Source organism: Moschus berezovskii, chromosome 10, assembly GCF_049115385.1.
Source record: "Moschus berezovskii isolate FMDL1 chromosome 10, NW_MosBer_1.0, whole genome shotgun sequence".
NCBI lineage: Eukaryota > Metazoa > Chordata > Mammalia > Artiodactyla > Moschidae > Moschus > Moschus berezovskii.
The window spans coordinates 17,338,361-17,352,626 of record NC_142469.1 but is presented as its reverse complement, the minus strand read 5'-3'; the positions used below and the strand labels follow the sequence as shown (position 1 = coordinate 17,352,626).

Here is a 14,266-nt window from a genome sequence, read left to right as displayed (position 1 = left end):
ATTAATACCAGAAAGAAGGTAGCTCATGAAAGAGAATGCAGTGCTAACCCTTTTTTGTTTCTGAGAAGAAAAGTTTGGTTAAAAGGATCACATGCTCCCCTCCCCCAGACCTGGGAGCAACTCTCGCAAGCTCACTTGTAGTGCTTAGAGCAAAGGGTTTGGACAAGCCTATAAGCCTGAAGATACCCCTCATCCAAGGTAAGGAGCAGCGTCTGCACTTTGCTGGAACCAGTCATGCAAAGAGCAAAAAGGAAAGCATTCCAGCCAATCAGAACAGCATGTACAAGGACTGTCAGGCAGGAAGTAAGAATAGTTTCAAAGCAATGAGAAACACTGTAGGTGTCTAGAACACACTGAATAAGAGAGAACAGCAGAGGATGGGGTTAGAGAAATAGACAAGAGCCAGATTACATCAAGGCCTACAGGTCACAGGGTTTTTCTTCTCCAAAATGCAATGGGGAAATATTTTACGTGAGAGATACGAATGTACATTTTCAGAAGGTTCCTTTTTTTTTTCTTTTAAGAAGATTCTTACAGCTGTGTGGAGATCGATGTAAGAAATCTGATAAGTTCCAGAAGAGGCACTATCTGTGGTTCCCCTTTGCCTATTAAATAAAGCCTGAGCTCAAGTGAGGGGTCAAGAGTCTTTGTGGTCATTACCGCTTCATTTTAGCCAGCCTAGCCCCTGGCACATAGTCCCTGGCAGGGAGCAGATATTCAACAGCTGTTCAACCCGTTTCTCTAGCCTTTCTTTTCCTGTCCTTCACCCAGCTGAAGTTCCCAATCCCACTTGCTGCTTTCCTGCTTTCCTTCCTTCAGTTCAGTTCAGTTCAGTCGCTCAGTCGTGTCCGACTCTTCGCGACCCCATGAAACACAGCACGCCAGGCCTCCCTGTCTATCACCAACTCCCGGAGTTCACTCAAACTCATGTCCACAGAGTCGGTGATGCCATCCAGCCATCTCGTTCTCCGTCGTCCCCTTCTCCTCCCGCCCCCAACCTTTCCCAGCATCAGAGTCTTTTCCAGTGAGTCAGATCGCCGCATGAGGTGGCCAAAGTATTGCAGTTTCAGCTTTAGCATCAGTCCCTCCAATGAACATCCAGGATTGATCTCCTTTAGAATGGACTGGTTGGATCTCCTTGCAGTATAAGGGACTCTCAAGAGTCTTCTCCAACACCACAGTTCAAAAGCATCGATTCTTCGGCAATCAGCTTTCTTCACAGTCCAACTCTCACATCCATACATGACCACAGGAAAAACCATTGCCTTGACTAGACGGACCTTGGTTGGCAAAGTAATGTCTCTGCTTTTTAATATACTATCAAGGTTGGTCATAACTTTCCTTCCAAGGAGCAAGCGTCTTTTAATTTCATGGCTGCAATCAGCATCTGCAGTGATTTTGGAGCCCAAAAAAATAAAGTCTGACACTGTTTCCACTGTATTTCCATCTATTTCCCATGAAGTGATGGGACCAGATGCCATGATCTTTGTCTTCTGAATGTTGAGCTTCAAGCCAACCTTTTCACTCTCCTCTTTCACTTTCATCAGGAGGCTTTTGAGTTCCTCTTCACTTTCTGCCATTCCTTACTCACCCTGTTACCTCTGCCTCTATATCTTCTTTCTTATGGGACCAGATCTTGCTCATCTTTTCAAAGTCCCACCGCTGCCTCTTACATCTTTTCCTGACCTCTAGAGGTCAGAGGTTATCTGTCCTACCTTTGAACTTTCATATTGCTCTGTGACACTCAACACTTTCTAACATATAATAATTGTTTGTTTTTATTTACAAATAATATAAGACTAAAACTTGAGACCAGACACAATGTCTGATTGTTTTAGCTCACACTGTACCTACTAAGATGTCTTCTGTCTTGTGGTTAAAATGAGTTTTAGTACTTATTTATCTCATACAAATGTGTGTGATGTATTTGGAGCAAATTAGATTACTTAAAGCTTTGTTCATTTTCCATCAGAAGTGCTGCAGTAGGTTATGTGTAGAGATCATCTTTGAGGCTTTCCCCAAACACTTGGCTTTCTAACACATTTACTGGTAATGTGGCATTTACTAGCTCATATTATAATAGGTCTTTGGTTGATTGGTGCCTTCTAATTCAGCAATAGCTATATAATCGTAATTAATGTAACTATATATTAATGCATCCATTTTATATATTATGAGTTTTCTAGTAAATGATCCCTTAAGAGAATGGATTATTTATATTTGCATGTGACTAACTCAACTCCTCTGGCTTCCCTGCTGGCTCAGTGGTGAGGAACCTGCCTGCCAACGTAGGAATGGAGTTCTATCCCTGGGTCAGTAAGATCCTCTGGAGAAGGAAATGGTAACCCACTTTAGTATTCTTGCCTGGGAAATCCAATGGACAGAGAAGCCTGGCGGGCTACAATCCATGGGGTCACAAAAGAGTCAGACATAACTTAGTGACTAAACAACAACAAACTCAACTCCTATGAGGTTTTTTTTTAATTCATGTATTTATTGCTGCACTGGGTCTTCACGGCTGCACGTGGGCTTTCTCTGGTTACAACAAGTGGGGGCTGCTTTCGGGCTGCAGCGCACAGGCTTCTCACTGTGGTGGCCTCTCCTGTTGCAGAGCACAGGTTCTAGGCCCACGGTCTTCAGTAGCTGCAGCTTGTGTACTCAGTAGGTTGTGGTGCATGGGCTTAGTTGCTCTGCATCATGTGGAATCTTCTAGGGCCAAGGATCAAACCAGTGACCCCTTCATCTGCAGGCGAACTCTTAACCTCTAGCCCACCAGGGAAGCCCCAGCTATGGGAGTTGATGGCTCTTTTCCTCATAATCTACTGTCCATCTTCTTAAGCAGGAGACCTGTCCCCTATTCATTCATTTTTCTCCAAAGTTTACAGAGTTTTGTTGTCATTCTAGGAGCACAACTTGGGACAGTAGTTTCTCTTCCTCTTTCTGGAATAATTTGCTACTATATGAATTGGACTTATGTCTTCTATTTCTTTGGTAAGTTTATTCAAAATGTAACCTAAATTATGATGTGAGAGGTCTGAAATGTAATAGAGGTTTAATAATTGGTTAAAATATGTATATGCCAACTCACTGAAGTAGCCATCTCCTAAACCACAAAGCCCTGAAACATTTACTGATAACCTGTTTTTCAAGTTCATGTGGTTAAAATGATCTGGCTAAGCTGTGACTTGCTGTTAATTTTGGAATATTTGTTCAGTAGAAAGTGCTGTTGAATCCTGTACTTAAATGCTACACTTTTACTACAAAAATTGCTATGTCATTTATTATAAAAATGTAAATTTTGAAAATACTTCTTCTCAAGCAAAGTAGGATACTCTCACTTGTTAGTTTTAATCTTTTTTGTATGTTTGTTTAGTCCCAGGGCCTTTCATTCATCAATCTCAGTAGCAGGATGGTACACATTTTTAATAAAGTAGATGCCACCTAAACATTTATTTGGGAAATATATCTGCAGTCAAAACAAATAAACATAAGCAGATATCTGTGGAAATAATAGATTGTAGACATTTAGTTTTTTAAAGGTTTTGTCTAGTAGACCCTGTTAGGCAGTCATGTGGTCAAAAGTTGATCACATTAGGTGCAAAATTCCCATTATAAAATAAATAAGTCTAGGTTTGTAACATTATCGCACAGTGATATTATAGTGCATACTTGAAAGTTGCCACAAGAATAGATCCTAAAAGTTCTCATAACAAAAAAAAAAAAAAAATTGTGTGGTGACAATGCTAGACATATTGTGGTGAAGTTTATAATTACATAATTTTTTTCAAGACATAAGTAAACTGCTGCATTGGTGCATTCTGATTTCGTTTAACTATTATTTTTCTATTTTAAGGCATTGTTGGAATCATTTGGTTTATTTTATGGATCTGCTTAGTTAGTGATACACCAGAAACTCACAAGACAATCTCCCCCTATGAAAAGGAATATATTCTTTCATCATTAAAAAATCAGGTATGAACTTTGGCACATTTTAAAAATAATTTCAGAAACTTTTTTTTTCAGGTTTAGGATACCAACTTTTTAATGAATATTTCTGTTGTGTACATTCTAGGCAAATTAATATACAAAGTACTATTTTGCCCAAGATATTTTAATTCTTTCTAGTTTAAATCTATGAAAAATTACTTTTCATTTTAAATCTTCTAGAGTAATAATTTTCAAGTGACTCTCTTTGTCTTTCTTCTTAGTAGAAAATAAGGTGTGTTATCTAAGAAAGGAATCTTACAGCTACATTCTGTTTATTGTTAGGAAGCTAGTGTGTTTTTATCTGTATTTTAAATGAGTGTGATTTAACAAGGACAGCACATTTGCTATGCTATATAATTTGCTCCTCTAAAATAGACCTTTATAAAAAATTTAGATGCACTAAAGTAAGATTTGCTTCACTTAATTGAGCACAATAGCAAATCAGAAATAAAATCTGTAATAATTTAATAGAGTAAATTCTCAAGCCCTGGAGATAAAATATTTGTCTTTTAGTGGGAATAAAAGCAGAACCTAAAAACATTAGGAAAAATTAAAATACACAGTCTTTTCTTTAGCATTATTAATGGCTTCATAGTCACTTTATTGGTTTAAAGAACATAAAATATTTCATGTAAAACTTTTATTCCCCATCAAGTTATTATTATTGATATTTTCAATTCCCTGCACCCCTGGCTGGTACAATTGTTCTTTTATTCTGTTATATTTTACAGTCATAAGAGTCAGTGATGTTTTGTTGTTGTTGTTATTATAGTTGATTTACAGTGATGTGTTTCAGGTATAGAGCAGAATGATTCAGTTTTATATACAGATATTCTTTCAGGTTTTATTGTAGGCTACTACAAGATATTGAATACGGTTCCCTGTGCTATACAGTAGGTCCTTGTTGGCCATCTATTTTCTTCTTTTTTTTATTTTTTTAATTGAAGGATAATGGCTTTACAGTATTTTGTGGTTTTCTGTCATACATCAACAAGAATCAGCCATAGGCACGCCCATATCCCTCCCCACCCAAACCTCCCTCCCATCTCCCACCCCATCCCACCCCTCTAGGTTGTCACGGAGCCCCTGTTTGAGTTCCCTGAGTCGTGCAGCAAATTCCCATGGGCTATCAATTTCACACATGGTGTTGTAAATTTCCACGTTTCTCTCCATACATCTCCCCCTCTCCCTCCTCGCCTCCCCTTGTGTCCATAGGTCTGTTCTCTATGTCTGTTTCTCCATTGCTGTCCTGAAAATAAATTCTTCAGTACCATCTTTAGATTCCATATATATGCGTCGGTATATGATATTTCTATTTCTCTTTCTTTCTTACCTCACTCTGTGTAATAGGCTCTAGGTTCATCCACATCAGAACTGACTCTAATGTGTTCCTTTTGTGGCTGAGTAGTGTTCCATTGTGTGTAGGCACCACAGCTTCTTTATCCATTCGTCTGTCGATGGACATCTAGGGTTACTTCCATGTGCTAGCTATTGTAGATAGTGCTTCAGTGAACATTGGGGTACATATGTCCTTTTCAATTTCGGTTTCCTCAGGGTATATGCCTAGTAGTGGGACTGCTAGGTCATATGGTGGTATTATTCCTAGTTTTTTAAGGAATCTCCTTACCATCTTCCATAATGGCTGTAATCAATTTACATTGATTACAGACTTTTTGATGATGGCCATTCTGACTGATGTGAGGTGGTATCTCATTGTAGTTTTGATTTTCATTTCTCTAATAATGAGTGATGTTGAGCATCTTTTCATGTGTTTGTTAGCCGCCTGTATGTCTTCTTTGGAGAAATGTCTGTTTAGGTCTTTTTCCCACTTTTTTATTGGATTGTTTCTTTTTCTGGTGTTGAGTTGTATGAGCTACTTGCATATTTTGGAAATTAATTCTTTGTCAGTTGTTTCCTTTGCTATTCTTTTCTCCAATTCTGAGGGTTGTCTTTTAACTTTGTAGTTTCCTTTGCTGTGCAAAACCTTTTAAGTTTAATTAGGTCCCACTTGTTTGTTTTTATTTCCATTACTCTAGGAGGTGGTCATAGAAGATCTTGCTTTGATTTATGTCATCTAGTGTTCTGCCTATGTTTTCCTCTAAGAGCTTTGTAGTTTCTGGTCTTACATTTAGGTCTTTAATCCATTTTGAGTTTATCTTTGTGTATGGTGTTAGGAAGTGTTCTAATTTCTGGTTTTGCACATAGCTCTCCAGTTTTCCCAGCACCACTTATTAAAGAGGCTATCTTTGCCCCATTGTATATTCTGCCTCCTTTGTCAAAAATAAGGTACCCATAGGTGTGTGGGTTTATCTCTGGGTTCTCTATTTTGTTCCATGGGTCTATATTTCTGCTTTTGTTCCAGTACCATACTGTCTTGATGACTGTAGCTTTGTAGTATAGTCTGAAGTCAGGAAGCTTGATTCCTCCAGCTCCATTCTTCTTTTTCAAGACTGCTTTAGCTATTCAGAGTCTTTTGTGTTTCCATATGAATTGTGAAATTTTTTGTTCTAGCTCTATGAAAAATGTCATTAGTAATTTGATAGGGATCGCATCAACCTATAGATTGCATTCGGTAGTATAGTCATTTTCACAATGTCGATTCTTCTTCCCAGGAACATGGAATATCTCTCCATTCGTTTATGTCATCTTTGATTTCTTTCATCAGTGTCCTGTAATTTTCCATATACACATCTTTTGTCTCCTTGCTGCGAAGTCGCTTCAGTTGTGTCCGACTCTGTGCTACCCCATAGACGTTAGCCCACCAGCCCACAGCTCCTCCGTCTGTGGGATTTTCCAGGCAAGAGTACTGGAGTGGGTTGCCATTGCCTTCTCCGTTTGTCTCCTTAGGTAGGTTTATTCCTAGATATTTTATTCTTCTTGTTGCAGTGGTGAATGGGATTGATTCCTTAATTGCTCTTTCTGATTTTTCATTGGTAGTATATAGGAATGCAAGTGATTTCTGTGTATTGACCTTGTATCCTGCAATTTTGCTGAATTTGCTGATTAGCTCTAGTGATTTTCTGATAATTTCTTTTGGGTTTTGTATGTGTAGTATCATGTCATCTGCAAACAGTGAGAGTTTTACTTCTTTTCCAGTCTGGATTCCTTTTATTTCTTTTTCTTCTCTAATTGTCATAACTAGGACTTCCAAAACTATGTTGAGTCATAGTGGTGAGAGTGGATACCCTTGTCTTGTTCCTGATCTTAGAGGGAATGCTTTTAGTTTTTCACCATCGAGAACAATGTTTGCTGTGGGCTTAGTCATATTTGGCCTTTACTGTGTTGAGGTAGGTTCCTTCTATGCCCATTTTGTGAGGTGCTCTTATCATAAATGGGTGCTCAATTTTGTCAAAGGCTTTTCCTGCATCTACTTAGATGATCATATGGTTTTTGTCTTTCAACTTGTTAATATGGTGTATCACACTGATTGATTTGTGTATATTGAAGAATCTTTGCATTCCTAGGATAAACCCAACTTGATCATGGTGTGTGAGCTTTTTAATGTGCTGTTGAATTCTGTTTGCTAGAATTTTGTTGAGGATTTTTGCATCTATGTTCATCAGTGATACTGGCCTGTAATTTTCCTTTTTTGTGTTGTCTTTGCCTGGTTTTGGTATCAGGGTGATTGTGGCCTCATAGAATGAGTTTGGAAGTGTTCCTTCCTCTGCAATTTTTTGGAAGAGTTTCAGAAAAGTAAGCATTAGCTCTTCTCTAAATGTTTGATAGAATTCTGTGAAGCCATCTGGCAGTGGGCTTTTTTTTTTGGGAGAATTTTGATCACAGTTTCGATTTCAGTGTTTGTACTTGGCTTGTTCATAACTTCTGTTTTTTCCTGTTGAACTTTCCTAAGAATCTATTTCCTCTAGGTTTTCCATTTTATTAGCCTATAGTTGCTTATAATATTCTCTATGATCCTTTGTATTTCTGTGTTGTCTGTTGTAACCTTTCCTTTTTCATTTCTAATTTTGTTGATTTGATTTTTCTCCCTTTATTTCCTGATGAGTCTGGCTGCTGCTGCTGCTAAGTCACTTCAGTCGTGTCCGACTCTGTGTGACCCCATAGACGGAAGCCCCCCAGGCTCCCCCGTCCCTGGGATTCTCCAGGCAAGAACACTGGAGTGGGTTGCCATTTCCTTCTCCAATGTGTGAAAGTGAAAAGTGAAAGTGAAGTTGCTCAGTCGTGTCTGACTCAGCGACCCCATGGACTGCAGCCTACCAGGCTCCTCCGTCCATGGGATTTTCTAGGCAAGAGTACTGGAGTGGCTTGCCATTGCCTTCTCCGGATGAATCTGGCTAGTGGTTGTCAATTTTATCTTCTCAAAGAACCAGCTTTTAGTTTTATTCACCTTTGCTATTGTTTCCTTCATTTCTTTTTCATTTATTTCTGCTCTGATCTTTATGATTTATTTCCTTCTGCTGACTTTTTTTGTTCTTCCTTTTCCAGCTGCATTAGATATAGAATTAGGCTGTCTATTCGATGCTTTTATTGTTTCTTGAGGTAGGATTGTATTGCTATAAACTTCCCTCTTAGAACTGCTTTTGCTGAATCCCATAGGTTTTGGGTCATCGTGTTTTTGTTGTCATTTGTTTCAGGAACCTTTTGATTTCCCTTCTTATTTCTTCAGTAACATCTTCATTATTTAGTAATGTATTGTTTAATCTCCACGAGTTTGTGTTTTTCGCAATTTTCCCCTGTAGTTGATATCTAGTCTCATGGTGTTGTGGTCAGAGAAGATTCTTGATACAATTTCAACTTTCTTAAATTTACTGGGGCTTGATTTGTGGCCCAAGATGTGCTCTATCCTGGAGAATGTTCCATGTGCACTTGAGAAGAAAGTATATTCTTCTGCATTTGGATGGAAAGTCCTGAAGATATCAGTTAGGTCTAGAGTTTCATTTAAGGTTTGTGTTTCCATATTGATTCTGTTTTGATGTTCTGTCCATTGGTGTGACTGGGGTGTTAAAGTCCCTACTATGATTGTGTTACTATTTCCCCTCTTATGCCTGTCAGCGTTTGCCTTATGTATTGTGGTGCTCCTGTGTTGAGTGCATAAATATTTACAATTGTTATGTCTTCTTCTTGGATTGATCCCTTGATCATTATGTAGTGTCCTTCTTTGTCTCTTATAATATTCTTTATTTTAAAATCTGTTTTGCCTGAAATAAGGATTGCCACTCCAGCTTTTTGTGGTTTCCATTCACATGGAATATCTTTTTCCATCCTTTTCCTTTCAGTCTGTGTGTGCCTCTAGGTCTGAAGTGGGTCTCTTGTAGGTAGCATACATGCGTGTCTTGTTTTTGTATCCATTCAGTCAGTCTGTATCTTTTGGTAGGTGCATTTAATCCATGATACATATATTCCTATTGGCATTTTCTTGATTGTTTGGGGTTTGTTTTTGTAGGTCTTTCCTTTCTCTTGTGCTTACTGGCTATATAACTCCCTTTAGTATTTGTTGCAAAGCTGGTTTGGTGATGCTAAATTCTCTTTAACTTCTGCTTGTCTGTAAAGGTTTTGATTTCTCCATCAGTTTAGAATGAGATCTTTGCTAGTTATGGTAATCTTGGTTGTATATTTTTCTTTCAGTACTTTAAATATATCCTGCCATTCCCTTCTGGCCTGCAGAGTTTCTGCTGAAAGATCCACTGTTAATCATATGGGTTTTCCCTTGTATGCTACTTGTTCCTTTTCCCTTGCTGCTTTTAATATTCTTTCTTTGTGTTTAATCTCTGTTACCTTGATTAATATGTGTCTTGATGTGTTTCTCCTTGGGTTTATCCTTTGAGGGACTCTCTGTACTTCTTTGACTTGATTGACTATTTCCTTTCCCATGCTGGGGAAGTTTTCATCTATAATTTCTTCAAAAATTTTCTCGGTGCCTTTTTTTTTCTTCCTTTGACACCCCTATAACTGAAATGTTGGTGTATTTAATATTGTCCCAAAGATCTCAGAGGCTATCCTCAATTCTCTTCATTCTTCTGCCTTTATTCTGCTCTTCAGCAGTTATTTCCACCATTCTATATTCCAGCTCACTTATCTGTTCCTCTGCCTCAGTTTTTCTGCTATTGGTTCTTTCTGGAGTATTTTTAATTTCTGTAATTGTTTTACTCATCTCTGTTTGCTTATTCTTTATTTCTTCTGTGTCCTTAGTGATTGTATTAACTGTGTTAAATGTTTCTTGCATTTTCTCCATTCTATTTTCAAGTCTTTGGAGCATCTTTACTATCATTATTCTAAATTCTCTTTCAGGTAGATTGCTTATTTCCTCTTCATTTATTTGGTCTTATGAGTTTCTACTTTGTTCTTTCATTTTTGCTGTATTTCTCTGTCTTGTCATCATTTTTTTTTCCTAACTTGCCCCACTTGATGTCTCCTTTTCTCAGGCCTTAGGGTTGTCATCCTTGTTCCTTTTGGTTTTTGCCCTTGGAGGGAAAGATTGGTTGGGTGGTTTGTGTTGATTTCTTGTTAGGGGTGACGTGTGCCTGTGTTCTAGTGGGAGGAGATCAAGCAGGTAATTACAGAAATAATGGGACATAAACACACACTTGCACACATACAGTATTCTAAAGAAAAGAGTACAGGAGATTGACTTGGTGAACAAGGAAACCAAAAGTGATATCAAGCAATTAAAAGCAGAGCTAGCGAATGCTCAATCTGGAAAACTGAGCATGAGCAGAGTGCCAACTGGGGAATATAGCAAAGAGGGCTCAACAATTTAACTTACTTGGTGAGAAAGGAAAGAGTGAAGAGGGAAAAAAAGGAGAATAGAAAAGGGGGGGGAAAGATGAGAATGGAAGGAAAAGAGAAAAATAGGGGGTAGAAAAGAGGGGAAAAGAGAGAGAGAAAAGAAAAAATAGAAAAGCAAAGATAAATAAATGTGTGTGGAAAAGATCTATATATATTCAGAAATAGCTATAACCGGTATAGAATGATAGGAAAAGCAGTTAATATGTCAAAAACAAAATAAAAAACTCATTCCAAAATAAAGGGTGAAAAAGAAAAAAAAATCTTAAAAATTATTTTTTTAACAAGAAAAACAAAGAGGAAAACTCCACAGCACTGAAAAAGGATAATGTGAATGTGAGAATATGTAGGGGGAATAAGCCGGGTGCTTTATAAGAAAAATAAATGGATTTTAAAAAGAAAAAAAAGGTTCTCAAGGTCGTACTTCTTCTTGGTTGTGGAGTCTGCCCCGTGGATGGGGTCGGGTTAGTGTCCTGTGATGTTTTCCTGGTTGGGGGAGCTTGTGCCTATGTTTTGGTTGATGGAGCTGGATCTCCTCTCTCAAAAGGTCAGTGCAGTGTCCAGCAGTCTCTATGGGTCCAGCCAGGATGTGTTTGGGCAGTCCTTCTGGCCCTGGCAGTGTTAGACACATCTGTTTCCACAGCTGCTTCAAAGTGGCCCTCTCAGCATGTCTCCACTGCCGCCAGCCCCCAACTTGTCCCTGGGATCATTGCTATGCTTCTGCTCCCCTGTCCCACCCTGCATTGCTGGCTGAAGCTTGCTGGGTAAGGGTTTGTGTGGATCTTTTCTTGGCTCCCTGACTGTGCCCTCTGTGTTGTAGAGACTTCTGTGGGCTTCCCTCAGCCCCCGGAGCTCACCCCTCTGTGTTGTGGGGCTCGTGTGCACTTGTCTCAGCTTCATGGGCCCAAACTCTGCGTCACGGGGCTTGTGTGCGCTTGTCTCAGCTCCCCAGGCTCACCCTCTGCATCGCGGGGCTTGTGTGCGCTTGTCTTGGCTCCCAGGGCCCAGCCTCTGCATCGCAGGGCTTGTGTACGCTTGTCTCAGCTCCCCAGGCCCATCCTCTGCATCGCGGGCTTGTGGGCACTTGTCTCGGCTCCGGGTGCCCGGCCTCTGCGTCACGGGGCTTGTGTGTGCTTGTCTGGGCTCCCCAGGCTCATCCTCCGCATCGCAGGGTTTGTGTGCGCTTGTCTCAGCTCACTGGGCCCACCCTTTATATCACAGGGTTCAGTTGTTACATATAGCAAACCAGGTAATAATTAAACATTTACTCATTCACATTTCTTTTTAAGTTTTATAATTTGCTACAAAGGTCTCTATAAGCTGCTGAATTTTAAGAAATATGGCATCCCTTGGTCTTTGCCAAAAGTTGACAGAAATTTAGAAGGTATCACCAATGTAATAAAGTTACTTTGAGATCTCCGTGTTCTCTGAGATATTAATTAAATGAATACCCATTTTTTCCCCCATGGAGAAACAGATTAAAAGAGTTAATGCATTGTAAATGGATCTTGCCACATAAAACTTAATGTATCTTATATATAAGGTAGACTATTACTTGGTCATAAAAAAGAATGGAATTTTGCCATTTGCAACAACATGGATGGACCTGGACAGTATTTTGCTTTAGTGAAATAAGTCAGATTGAAACAGACAGATACTGTGTCTTTTCATTTATATGTGAACTTTGAAAAATAAAACAAGTGAACAAATATTAAACAGAAACAGGCTGATGGATACAGAGAACCAACTAGCGGTTAGAGAGGGAGAAGCGGGAGGGGCCAGGCAAGGTAGTTGAAGGGAATTAAGAAGTACAATGGAGAAGGCAATGGCACCCCACTCCAGTACTTGTGCCTGGAGAATCCCATGGACGGAGGAGCCTGGAGGGCTGCAGTCCATGGGGTCGCTGAGGGTCGGACACAACTGAGCGACTTCACTTTCACTTTTCACTTTCATGCACTGGAGAAGGAAATGGCAACCCACTCCAGTGTTCTTGCCTGGAGAATCCCAGGGACAGGGGAGCCTGTTGGGCTGCCGTCTATGGGGTCGCACAGAGTCGGACACGACTGAAGTGACTTAGCAAGCAACAAGTACAAACTACTAGGTATAAAATAAATAAGTAACAAGGATGCACTTACTGTGCAACACGGGGAACGTAAGTCAACGTTGTGTAATAGCTTTGTATTGAATTTTGAATTATTCTTTTGTACACCAGGAACTAATATAACACTGTAAGTCAATTATGCTTCTATTTTCCAAAAAAATTGATATGTTTTCTCAGCATTGATTATTAATAACTTCTTCTAAAATTTCATTTTTACCATTATCTTCACTAACTTATGAAACTTTTTAGTTTATTTAGATTTTTTTTTAAAGAGAGCTTCAAACGTTCCTATATCTGTCCATTATCCAAACCTAAGGTTTTGGAATCTGTTTTTCCATATGCTTCAGAAATTTAAATATTCAGAAGCAAGAGGAATTAAGAGAATTAGGTTTCCTAGAACTTCAAACTGCATTCTTAAACCAGATGACATTGCAGTTGAAAATGTCATAAAATACTTTGTTACATGAAGCTCCACTTTTAATCCTAGATCCAATAAATGTTTGGCCTCTGCTGTACTTCATTCCTTAAACATTTTTTGAGAGCTTACTATGTCCTAGGTTCTTTGTCAGGTATGTGTGTGCTTAGTCGCTCAGTCGACCCCTGGACCGTAGCCTGCCAGGCTCCTCTGTCAGTACGATTCTTCAGGCAAAAATACTGGAGTGGGCCTGACCCACGGTTCAAACCCAGGTCTCCTGCTTTGCAGGCAGATTCTTGACCATCTGAGTCAGTAAGGAAGCCCCTCTTTGTAAGGTACTGAGGACCAAAAAATTGATAATCACAGAGAAGAAATTAACAAGACATGGTTCCTGTGGGACCTATGATATCCAGAGGGAGACAGACGTGAATGGACAGAACTTCAGGCTGACAATGCTGTCTGCAGGTTACACAGTACATCTTTGGTACAGAGAAGGCAGGAGTCCTCAGTCAGCCCGGTGATGATACTCTCCTGCCAGGGCCTGTCAGCAACATACCTGTAGTTGAACAAAGGGATTTCTCTCTTTTTTTCTTTTAATATGGAGCATTACATGAATTTGCACGTCATCCTTGCATCCATGCTAATCTTCTCTGTGTTGGTCCACTTTTAGTGTATGTCCCGCCACAGTGAGCAGGGGATTTCTTGCTTTGTGGCAATCAAGAAGAAACCGCACCATGAGGAACCAAAGGGCATCTCAGTGAGAGAGCTGAAGGCAGCTTGCTACAGTTTAGACTTGTGTTACTTGACCATGAGGACGGTTTAAAGAATCACTGTTTTGCTCCAGAATTGGTGCTGTGAGAAGGCAGTAGCAGTTCTGTGGCTGAAGATCTTAATTTTTATCTAGAAGGTAGGGCTGAGACTATAATTGGCAGAGAAGCAGCAGTCATGTTAGCCAGGAGAGTTTTGCTCTTTTGTGTGGTTCATACATTCTTGTTTTCATCTGTGCTCAGAGGTGATCAAGG

At 39.5% G+C, this 14,266-nt stretch overlaps 1 protein-coding gene and 1 pseudogene across 2 annotated transcripts in view; one reads left to right on the top strand and one right to left on the bottom strand.

Annotated features, from left to right (window-relative positions):
* SLC17A5 (solute carrier family 17 member 5) overlaps positions 1 to 14,266 on the top strand; it is an 84,617-nt gene that overhangs the window by 23,171 nt on the left and 47,180 nt on the right. For both annotated transcript variants that reach the window (XM_088840538.1, XM_055433781.2), the window contains exons 5-6: positions 2,905 to 2,991; positions 3,854 to 3,972. In XM_088840538.1, the coding sequence (XP_088696664.1) occupies positions 2,905 to 2,991; positions 3,854 to 3,972 (206 nt within the window). The remainder of the gene's footprint in view (positions 1 to 2,904; positions 2,992 to 3,853; positions 3,973 to 14,266) is intronic.
* On the bottom strand, positions 13,837 to 13,936 carry LOC129561377 (U6 spliceosomal RNA; annotated as a pseudogene).